At 41.6% G+C, this 12,279-nt stretch overlaps 1 protein-coding gene across 1 annotated transcript in view; it reads left to right on the plus strand.

The window, feature by feature from the left end:
• Positions 1-3,642: 3,642 nt before the first annotated feature.
• Positions 3,643-12,279, plus strand: part of phf14 (PHD finger protein 14) — a gene marked incomplete at its 3' end in the record, with an annotated part of 132,875 nt that continues 124,238 nt past the window's right edge. Inside the window, exons 1-2 of the mRNA XM_080755050.1 lie at positions 3,643-3,731; positions 11,460-11,570. Of these exons, the coding sequence (XP_080611176.1) occupies position 3,731; positions 11,460-11,570 (112 nt within the window). The 5' untranslated portion in view covers positions 3,643-3,730. The remainder of the gene's footprint in view (positions 3,732-11,459; positions 11,571-12,279) is intronic.

Genomic DNA, 12,279 nt, shown 5'->3' on the forward strand with positions numbered 1-12,279 from the left:
GGCACCATAGGTGCACACCACTCAGTAGGTTCTGTCACAGGCTCAATGATGTCATTACTCTCCATCCTCTGTAGCTCTTCCTTAACTTTCTGGAGCATTGGGATTGGCACTCGACGTGCAGTGTATACAGCATAAGGCTGGGCATTGTCTTCTAGCTGTATTTTCACAGGCTCTGTTTTCAGTGTCCCATAGGCTGGCTGCTGCTCACTGTTCAGGCTAATAGCATCTACTCTCTTCACTAGATTCATTGTCACTGACATGGAGCGGCTGAGTAGGTTATTAACAGTGTGGCCCCTTACTACATATGCTGTGAGTGGATATGCATTTCCTTTATAGGTTACAGTAGTCTGAAACCTCCCCAGACATTTTAGCTCTCCACCTGGACTGTCCAGTGGAATGTCAGGGGGCTCTAGGACACTATCTGGGGTGTATGTGTGATATGTCTCCTCACTGACTACATTCACATCAGCCCCTGTGTCTATTTTGAACACTATTGGCTTTCTATCCAAAAGTAGCTCTACTGACCACTGTTCCCTTTCCTTGCCTGCATTTGTCACAGCACCTAGAAAGTAAGCTGACTGCACTGGCTGTTCTGGCTCTGTTTGCTGCTCAGTAACCTCACTCACTTGCTTCTTATTCCTGCACACCCTGGCCCAATGACCTGATTTATGACACACATGACAGGTGGATTTCTTAGCAGGGCAGCTTTCATCTTTACTATGCTGTGTTTTGCCACATTTGAAACATTTCTTGTCCCCATTACCCCATTTTCTGTCTCTTGGCCCACTCTGTGCTCTAGACTTTGGGTACCTGTGGCCCTGCTTAGTAACTTCATTCACTGTCCCCATTGCCCCTCCCTGCATGTTAACGTGTGCAGCAATTTCTTCAGCCTGTCTGACTGTCTGTATTGTGTGTGCTAATGTCAATTCTTGGAGCAATTGTAGCTTACATGACAGTTCTTTGTCCAGTATTCCAATGACAATCTTGTCCCGGATATGCTCCTCACGGCTCCCGCCGAATTCACAGTGTTCAGACAAGTCATATAAAGCCCTTATGAAGCTCTCTGCCTTTTCTCCCGGCTTCTGAACACGCTGGTAGAAACACGCCCGTTCATGAATGAGATTCCTCCGTGGAACAAAGTACTCATCAAACTTCTTCAGCACTATAGCATAATCTTCCTTGTCCTTATCCTCCGCAAAAACAAAAGACTTGAAAATGTTCTCTGCCTCGTTGCCCATGGCGTAGATCAAACAGCTTACTTGTACAGGTCCCTCGTCTTTGTTTAGTTTCGTGGCGATCCTGTATCTCTCAAAACGCTGCTTCCAATCGGGCCATTCAGTCGGCTTTTCAAAGGCAAAACTCGCTGGAGGGTTAAACTTGGCCATCGTGCGTTTGTCCTCTCGTCCGGATTCACTCTGACACCATGTAAAAGATGGACGGAGTCCTCTTTAAACAAATAATGAACGTGGCTTTATTAAACAAAGTTGCAGGTACAAACGTGTCTGTGTTTCTCTCTCAGTCACAATGACGATACATCATGCACACCGGCTGTGTCTCCTTAGCGCCTGTCAGCTACCGTAATACCTGGACTAATGTCACAGGCGCATTGATACCAACTGAGCTGCGCTGAGCTACCGTATATGACAAGGGGTCCCTGCTTCATCTCTCTCTCAGCTAAGGGGTCCCTGCTTCATCTCTCTCTCAGCTAAGGGGTCCCTGCTTCATCTCTCTCTCAGCTAAGGGGTCCCTGCTTCATCTCTCTCTCAGCTAAGGGGTCCCTGCTTCATCTCTCTCTCAGCTAAGGGGTCCCTGCTTCATCTCTCTCTCAACTAAGGGGTCCTTGGCCTGAAAACGTTGAAGACCCCTGGTTTAGTACATTATACACAATAACGAATAGTCAGCGCTAAAGGAAGGTTCAGTGGAATTAGATTGTTAAAATAAGTGTTAAATATAAATATTGTGATTGTTCAGTAACAGGGATCTCCCTGTCTGTCAGTTAATTATTATTTGTACATTGAAGATTTTGATTATTATCACAAAACATACATTAACCATTTCGGCTCTAGTATACGTGTTGGCCATTTGAAAATAGCTGATCTACAAGCTCACAATGCATTGCATGCTATTTTCAAAAGATTGTTACACTATTAATACATTTGGAAACGTGTGAAAATTGGACATTCTACATAATGAGTACTTTATACTTTTGGTGCTGTCAGTAACCTACATTTTCATACGAATACTTTTGTATCTTTTACTCAATACATTTTGAATTCCAGAGTTTTACTTTTAACAGAGTATTTATTTTCATTTATTTTATTTTATTGATAGGCTACTTTATTGAAAAAGAAAACAAAAAAATGTGAGTACTTGCACTGTAACTTGTCATTCAATTTGTCCCATTGAAACAAGTCAAACAACAGTCTTGAAGGGGGAATGAGAGGGGAGAGTTTGATTGATTGATTGAAGACTTTATTAGAAGTTTGCATAGGAAAAGGTACAGTTTCATGACGGTACAGTTCACTGGTACAAGGTCTACTAAAAGGAGATCCATGAAAAGACTAAGCTTATTTCCACTGGAAACCATTGAAGTATCTCATATAACATTGAATGACAGACAAATAGAACACAGTACTATGCAGTAGATATGTAAAGAAAAACAAAAAAGAAAACAGTAAGTCTAAACAAAACAGTATATACAAAGAAGGGGCAGGGGAGGGTAGGGTTGGGCTAGGTTAGTTTTTTACCAGTTGCGAACGGCTGCTGCCTGTAAGTGATTTTTCAGGGCAATTTTAAAGGATGCGCTAGTAGGGGTGTGCGTTTGTGCGTGCGTGCGTGCGTGCGATTGTGTGTGTGTGTTTGTGTTGTTGATTAGATGAGTGTGTTCTAATTGTCATCTTGCAGTGTGTGGAACCCAGAGGTGTAGATATAGATCTGCTCTCTCCCATATGAGTTGACATCACCAACAGAGCATTCAGTCTGCAGCAGCACACCAGAGCACAGATCTACAAATGCAGATAAAACTATAAACTCAACTCAACAAACACATATAGACAAGTTAATATGAGTTACCCTCTCTCTCTCTCTCTCTCTCTCTCTCTCTCTCTCTCTCTCTCTCTCTCTCTCTCTCTCTCTCTCTCTCTCTCTCCCCCAATTCTATTTTAATTAGGATTTATTGGCATGAGATTTTGACCAGAAAATAGTCAAAATTAATGTGCAAATGTTACCAAATTGACCCTTCTGGGTTCATTTGGTTACAATTGCACACTGCCAGAGTTACATTTAAAATGAACACTGTAGATTTGACTGTGTATTCCTCCTAAAAGGAGAAATCTTTCTCTATATATTATTTCTATAATTTTAAGACATATTTTATTCTGTGAGCATACATTCTATGTTATGAATAAAACATATTTATTAATTTATATAAACACATTGATAAATAAGTTACATAGTTATTTTCTACCACGAGCACGTTGTCAAAAATAAACTCACAAGTTTAATCTTTAAAAAAAATGAACCTCCTCCCGTCGCCATGGCAACAGCATCCTCCTCTCTGTGACGTCACGCCGTCGGCTGGGCCAGGGCAGCGTGCTGTGTGATTGGTGCGTGCGGTGGTCACGTGGTTTCTCGTTCCAACATGGCGTCCGGAGGCGTTCTTTGTTCCGAACAGTAAAAACTACAAAACAACAAAACAAAGCGAACAGAGAAAACTACAGTAAAACTACAGAGTGAGTCCAGATTTATAATGTTTTATTAAGCTTTATTAAACACATTATAATTAATATGTGGGGCGAGAGAGCCTGGGTAATGAACACAGCTGCAGTCCTGGAACATGACGGTCGTTTCATGACAGTCATGGATGGACTTCAACTTGTTGTTGAGCAGTTTAAACAATTTGCCCCGCACTTCTACACATACGTTCACATTTCACAATTAAAGTTCTTACTGAAGACTCACGGATGTCACACTATGGTCCGCTGAAGCAGAATTACCAGTATCTTATGTATTGTTTAATAAGAAGAACTTTAATCCGATCAATGCCCGTTTCCTTGGATTTTTCTCAACGCGACCCCTATTGGTTTTGAGGTGTACGGCACTCTGACTGCAGTACATCTCTTCAGCCAATGTCCGCCGATCGGATTAAAATGCTTCTTATTAAAAAAACAAGAACGATACGGGTAATTTTGCTTAAACGTAACATATTGTGACATCCGTGAGCCTTCAGTGAGCACTTTATTTGTGAAATCTGAACGTTTTTGTAGAAGTAGGTGGAAGATTAGCCTAACTGCTCCTCACCAGGTTGAGGTGGATCCATGACGTAATGTTTAAGGGCTACAGCAGCTCCAGCGTTAGCAGGCTGAGCTAACCGTTAGCCATGCATGCTGGAGGCACATAATATAAATAATATTAGTGCTATATTATTAAACCTGCTGTTGTTCATTTATCCATCATGTGTTTATCTCTGCAACGGTTGAAAAACATTGTTTTTATAGAGCTATGAAGGTATTATTTAATATTATAAAGGCATAAAACACGTTGATGCTGATAATTAATTTGAAGCAGATCCAGCTGTGTGTGTGTGTGTGCGAGAGAGAGAGTGAGTGTGTGCGTGTGAGTGATGAATGAATGAAGCTGTCCTTTGTTTTATACGGGTGATAACACAAATAAACACAGGATAACCTTACATTAACACATAGCTAGATAGCAGTGGCCTTAAAACCTTTTCCACATCAAAAGATTGATTGTACATCTGCTATTTTTGATTTCTTTCTTTTTTTCTTTCTTTTTTAAAAATCTTTGTCTTGAAGTGGTAGAACTACTGATTTAGAAGGCACTTGTATAATGGGCCTCAGGTTTTAATTTAATCTGAATGAGCTGAGCTAGATGGAGACAAACACAACGCTGTGAGGATTGAGTCAAGGTGTAAGAAGACACTCCTGTGTTTTCTGTTGTTGGAGTTTAGAGATGTGTCCCTGCTCCCTACTGTACTGCAGGGCTTCTATAAGTGAGTTTAGAGATGTGTCCCTGCTCCCTACTGTACTGCAGGGCTTCTCAAAGTGGGTGCTGCTGTGGCACCCTAGGGTGCCATCCATGGCATAAGACCTCAGAATACTATGATGATATTTGTAATTCATCAATATCACTTCAGTTTAACCACTTAGACCCTCGAGACTTATAACTTGCATTGGAATTAATGCTTCTTTTTCAATCTACACCAAATAGCGGATGTTGTGAGCTTGTAGAGCTGCTATTTGTGGTGATTGGTGAATGTTCCCCCCAGAATAAGGATACTGCGGTTCAAGTGGTTAAATGTCAAATATAAAGTGATTCTCTCATAAAGTGAAGTTTTCCTCAGTTAAAATATGATTATTTTGGGGGTCACGGCCTGAATTTTTTTCAGAACCACTGCTTTAGAGGGGAATATTTACATTTTTACCCAGTGCAATATGACATACTGTAAATGTAAGGTGCTGTAAAGTAACTGTAATTCAGGGTGCAGTGGATGAAAGTTTTGGTTCAGGGTGCCCTGAACCAAGAATGTTTGAGAACCTCTAACCTATACTGTACTGTACTGTACTGTACTGTACTGTACTGTATTGTACTGTACTGTACTGTACTGTACTGTACTGTTGTTTATGGTCAAACAAGGCATACAAAGCTTTATGCCTTCATGTGTTATATCTCTGCTGTCGGGCCGAAACCTCCTAACTACAAAATGTTAATTTTGGGGAAAAGTAGCTCAAGTGGAGTTAGGAGGTTTTGTCCCACGCACTTTTTACTACTTTCCATTGGTTCAATATTATTTTAACCAACACTCAGACGTAAAGGGTGTTCAATAGCACATATTTATCAAAAAAAGAGAGGGCTAATCGGGTGGAGTTAGCTGGTTTGGCAGAAAGTGTGGAGTTAGGAGGTTTTGTCCCAAGCACTTTTTCTACTTTCCATTGGTTCAATATTATTTTAACCAACACACAGATTCATGCCAAAAAAAATCTAAAACCTCAAAAATGAGAATTAAGAGGTTTTGGCCAGACAGTGACGATATATTAATACAGTACCCTGGCCTATAGTTTAACCTTCTGGTTCTCATAAAGTGGGGTTAGGGTTAACTTGTTAAATCTTTTCAAACGGGGGTCCGTGCCTCTGCACGCTCAATGTGGGGGATTGGGTTAAAGAAAAAGTAGCACAGAGTGTGCTTTAACTAAGAAATTGCTTAGTCATTTGAACATTAGTTTTGGTAACGTGCAGTTCTCAGTGTGTGTGTGCGTGCGCGGCTGTGCGCACACCACTCACGCACGTGTGAGTGTGAGAGATGAGCATCCTCTTCAGACAGTAACTTCTAGGTTGTGTGTGTGTGTGTGTGTGTGTGTGTGTGTGTGTGTGTGTGTGTGTGTGTGTGTGTGTGTGTGTGTGTGTGTGTGTGTGTGTGTGTGTGTGTGTGTGTGTGGAAGTGCGCGCGCGTGCACAGGGGTGTCGCACCAAATCCTGGGTACAAGGATTCACTCACATTTTGTGCTTTAACTATTGAAAAATAGCAGATCTACAAGCTTGCAGCGCGGCAGCTTGTAGATCTGCTATTTTTGAAAAATCGTGAAAATCATGTGCAGTGTGAATATTTCAAATCCTTCTAAAGTTTAAAAATATATATATATATATATATATATGTTTCTATGTCAGTGGTGCTCAAATATTTTCATGTGAAGGACCCCCAAAATGATTTGTATTTGGCCACGGACCCCCATCTCAAAATATTGAGTTCCAGGGACCCCCCAGATGCAAAATGTTTGTTACAAATGTTCGCTTATAAAGCACATTCAAAGATTTGCACACATTTTCACGACTTTTTCAAAAATAGCAGATCTACGAGCTCGCAGCGCGGCACTCGGTGCCGCGCTGTGAGCTTGTATATCTGCTATTTTTAAATAGCTAAAGACAGGCCCCTCCACCTTGGGCCCTTGTAGCTCAGTCCCACTCCCCCCCCTCCCCTTGTGACGCCCCTGTGCGTGCACTGTAACTTCTAGGTTGTGCTTGCGTGTGCGCGTGCTCATGTGCGTGCTTGTGTGTGTGTGTGTGTGTGTGTGTGTGTGTGTGTGTGTGTGTGTGTGTGTGTGTGTGCGTGCGCTGTAACTTGCAGTATGTCTGCTGTCTCTCTCCGTCTCGCGCGTTGCCTGGTGATTGCATCATCATCAGTGAGGAAGCGACAGGCTCATCCTAAAACCCGCTGACTGCAGCTTTATGCTTAAAGTTTACACTTTATTGAGTCATTATATTAGATATAAAATACTGGGAGGGGGTGGGGAGGGGGATGTGCCATTCTGCAGTGTTAGATCTTTATATACTGACACACTTCTTAAAGGAGAAAAACTGATTTATTGTTTTCTTAATCCGTTAAAACCTGGAATTATTTTATGCTTTAACTATTGAAAAATAGCAGATCTACAAGCTCACTGCGCGGCACTGCAAGCTTGCATATCTGCTATTCCTTTTAAATCGTGAAAATACAAGTCTTTGAATATTTTTGACCCGATTCTATAAATCTTCTAAATCCTTCCTCTAAATCAGTGGTTCTCAAACCTTTTCATGTCAAGGACCCCCAAAATTACATGTATTTGGCCACGGACCCCCATCTCAAGATATGTTGTTCCAGGGACTAATCAGAAGCAGAGATTTCAGTTGAAGAAGTTTGCTTTAAAAACATATTCAAAGATTTGCAAAACATTTCATGATTTTTCTAAAATAGCTCACTGCTCACTGTGAGCTTGTAGCAAATCTTAATATTTGTTAATATCTGGGCGGGGGCCAGGGGGTCCCTGGAACAACATATTTTGAGATCGGGGTCGTAATATATTTGGGTCCTTGACATGAAAAAGTTTGAGAACCACTGATTTAGACGAAGGATTTAGAAGACATTGATGGAATTTGGTAAAAATATTCAAATCTTTTCAAAAATAGCAGATATACAAGCTCACTTTACGGCACAAAGTGCTGCGCTGTGAGCTTGTATATCTGCTATTTTTCAATAGCTGAAGTATAAAATGATTCCCGGTCTGAAGTGGTTAAAAGCTCCTAAACTGTGATGTCTCTTCATCCATCAGTTCTCTAACAGTATGACTGTATGGATGTTACTAGAAGTGGTGATGATGAGTGACAGAAGAAAAGCACAAAGTCTTAGTTCACATCTCATCACCAGTCAGATGCCATCCTGCAAATGCTGCTAATTTGAGTTGAACACAGATAAAAGGCAGCAGATGATTATAATTGCCACCGTGCAGGTACTCTGACTGTAGAAGTTATCATCCGTTAAGACTGATTTGGATTCTTTAGGACCCACGGTGTCTTCTGTGGAAGTGTTACGTTACAGCAGTGGAAATAGCCTTCAATGCGCTTGTACAGATTGGCTATTTTCCATTATTAACTGTTTTTTTTACAACAAGGGTTCATATTTTAGATTGTAATTAGATAACAGAAAAGATGAGTGTTAAAATGTTTTCTTTTACTGCTTTCTATTGTTTTAGCCATTTTAATTAATGAGTGTGTGGGGGCATGCGTACAAGTGGCTAAATATGTATTTTTTAGACACAATAAGCCCATTCCCAAGATGCACCACAATCTTCCATGGGCAGATGTGACTTATGGGGGCTGGTACGAGTGTTACTGTAATAAAGAAATCACTGGCTTATTGTGTCTAAAAATACATATTTAGTAGGGGTGTAACGATATAGTAACTGCATCGAAATATCGTTTTTAACTTAAAAAATCAAAGGATATCGACATGAAAACAGCTAAAATGTAATCTTATCTTTTTATTTTGTATCGTATCGAATCGGCAGTGTAAAGAATCGATTGTATCAATACCACCTACTTGTGCATTGTATTTAGCATTTTTAAGAAGAAAAAAATGAAAAGGAGGAGAGTTTAATTACTTTTCCTTTCCATATAGCTACACCGGTCTATTGATAAATGTGTGTAATCTCTGGGTTCATGTCAAGGTGCAGGTTTGTCAATATACAATGACCATGTATTTGGCAGATAATCACTGTTTACTTATGTATATCCATAATAATACATGTTTCCCTTAAAAACCTGCACTATCCACACCTTTCACACAGATTTAATTTCTTTGCTAAATAGTTACTATATCGATTTTAAATCATCGAATCGAATCGTATCTTATCGCCATGAATGAACCAATATCGTCCATGTATCGTATCGTCAACCATGTATCGTGATATGTATCGAATCGCTATTAAAATGTATCGTTACAACCCTAATATTTAGCCACTTGCACGCATGCATACCCACTGAAAACAAAATCGCTAAAATGGCTAAAAGAATAGAAAGCAGTGCCTGAACCTGAGCAGCACTCGACTCCAAACGCCCCGAGACGTTTAGATTTGATGGAAAAGCCTCCAGAACCTGAGCGTGCGTCAGTCAGTCAGTCAGTCAGTCAGTCAGTCAGTCAGTCTGCCCTCTGTCACCTCTCCTGTGAGTCACTGAGTGGTGTTGTGTTGTTCACTGCCTTAAACCATGGCTTCAGCCACCATCTACCGCTGAAGAACTTCTCATTTATGTTGAGTGGCCATAAAGCTGCTCATCTGTGACAGATATACTCCAGTCTCCACAGTGCTCTTACCCTGCCAGCCTAACACCATCTCTACGGTCATTTCCTGCTCCTAACATTTATGTCCATTCAGTGTGTCTGGTATGTTTCATTCTGTGCATCTATTTTATTCTTTATTCCCATAAGATGTATTTTGTTTTATGCCCCACTACGCCCGCTGCTGCAAACCAAATATCCCCTCTTTTTTTTTAAGGGGGTGACTCAGAATAAAGCGGCAGCAAGCGGAGCTCGCCGGCGTCTCAGGCTAACTATTGCAAAGCAATTTTATGCCGCATTACTCTGAACAAAGTAATGGGCATTTGATATACAGAGAACCAGGGCTGGGTTTATGGCTGAAGGTGAAAGAACGTTTAGGCCTCGGCCCTCTTTGCACGAAACAGAAGCAGTTTGTGCTCCTAGAATGCTTTTATTAAAGATTAGTTTTTATGCGTTTTCTCTGCCATGTAGAGCTGAAAGTAAGGGCATTACCTGCAACGACACACCCCAACAGCTCCAGTGTGTCGTTGAACCCAGGAGGAGTGTGAGATGAAGTGGGCCACTCACAAAATACATAAATGAAAAACATAGTACATTTATTCCTATTGTGACTGGAATCATGGTTTCTGAATCAATTGCATTCTAAAATAATGACATTTTTATTTATTATTATTATTTTACAGCTCTGATTGGGTCTTTCTGCTTTAAATAGGTACATCTCTTTTCATATTCCATGCTAAATAATAGTCTAGAAATCAGTGGTTCACAAAGTGAGGTATGGGGACCCCCAGGTGTCCTTGAGTGGGGTCCAGGGGGTAAAAACAAAGTGATCAGAAACATTAAAATTAAAAGGCTACATTACACTATGACAAGAGCAAATATACCTATTATTTTACCAGTAAGACTCCCTAATCGGGAGATAAGCTACCGTCAGGTCGCATACACAAACTTTAGAAGGCAATGGTAGCCAATCAGGAGGGAATATGGGAAATGGGACAGATCCATGTTGATGACATGACTGTAGAGATCGCTTGTGATTTTAGGGCAAAATCTGTAGTAGCAGTGTCCAAAAAAGAATTTTGCAAAAATGATGGTGGCGCTAAATGGGACGGATGCATGTTGATGACATGACTGTAGACATACTGTGTAGTGTACCACTTTGCATGATTTTAGGGCAAACATAAAGTCGGTAAAGCAGTGCCCAATTTATTCCCTATGGAAATCACATAGAAGCAATCGTAAGGCAAGTTGCTTCTTCAAAACCATGTGACTTCCGTAGGGAATGAATTGAACGCTGATTTAACCCCTGCCTCCCCCAAGGGTAAGCATAAAGCTGGTGCATCTCTCCACTCCGACATGTCTCCTTTCCGACATGTCTCCATTCCGACACTAACCCTATCTCTAATCCTAACCCTAAACCTTAGGCCCATGGGAGTGTCGCCACTCCGACAATAAGAAGTCAATGTCGGAGTGGCGACATGTCGGAATGGAGAGAGCCTCCCGTTGCTTCCAATGTCTGTCTGAGGCCTGAGACCACAGTGTGATTGTTAAGCCCTGATGTTATGTGTCTGACTGGGAGCCAGTGGAGGTCAGGAGGACTGAGGTGATGGTGGTGATGATGATGGTGTCTGGATGGGTTCTGGTGAACAGACACTGTACAGAACAGGGACGCCAAGTTGAAGGTGGATTCAGGGCATGTTCGTTGGTTGTGTTCACTTCAGATTGGTGTGTAACGTGTTCTCTTCTCTCTGTGTGTGTGTGTGTGTGTGTGTGTGTGTGTGTGTGTGTGTGTGTGTGTGTGTGTGTGTGTGTGTGTGTGTGTGTGTGTGTGTGTGTGTGTGTCTCTCTTCTTCTCCAGTGGACCGTGGACTGAAGCGTCGTCAGGTGAAGCCTCTCACAGCGTCCCTACTGGACGCTCTGGACTATGACAGCTCTGATGACAGCGACTTTGAGCTGGGAGATGCTGAGGGTAACTGATACACACACACACACACACACACACACACACACACACACACACACACACACACACACACACACACACACACACACACACACACACACACAGGGTCATATTACTATGCTTTTGAGAACATCAACATTTTAGGACACCAATGCCATATTAAAAATGTCGGGGCATTTTAACCCGCAAGCTGCACTAAAAACACAGCAGATCTACAAGCGAGGCGTTGTGAGCTTGTAGATCTGCTATCTTTGGCTAAAGTTCTCCGAATGTGGACACCAGAGAGAGAAAAAAAAAACTATCACACAAAGATTTAGAGGACCCCCTGTAGTAACTCTGAGGACCCCCTAGGGGTCCCGGACCCCCTGTTGAAGACCCTTGCTATAAGCCAACTATACAACTCTGTGCTTGTTCCCAATGATTAGTTCAGTGCCTCCTTGCATGTTTCCCCCCCCTCAGCGCGTGTGTGTACCATCTGTGACATGAATGTAAAGTGCATTGTGAAGCACTTTGCTAGACGCCCTTTTCCAGCGCAGTCCTTTTTGGCAGAAATATATTTTAATCTGTTAAAAAGTGCAGTTTCTTCAGAGTTGTGCATGTTTTTTTTTTAACCCATTCAGAACGGGTACACATTATTGTGTATCATTATTTTATGCTTTAACTATTGAAAAATAGCAGATATACAAGCTCACAGCGCGGCACCGAGTGCCGAGCT

This window comes from Nannobrachium achirus (genome assembly GCF_963921795.1).
Source record: "Nannobrachium achirus genome assembly, contig: SCAFFOLD_169, whole genome shotgun sequence".
Taxonomy (NCBI): domain Eukaryota; kingdom Metazoa; phylum Chordata; class Actinopteri; order Myctophiformes; family Myctophidae; genus Nannobrachium; species Nannobrachium achirus.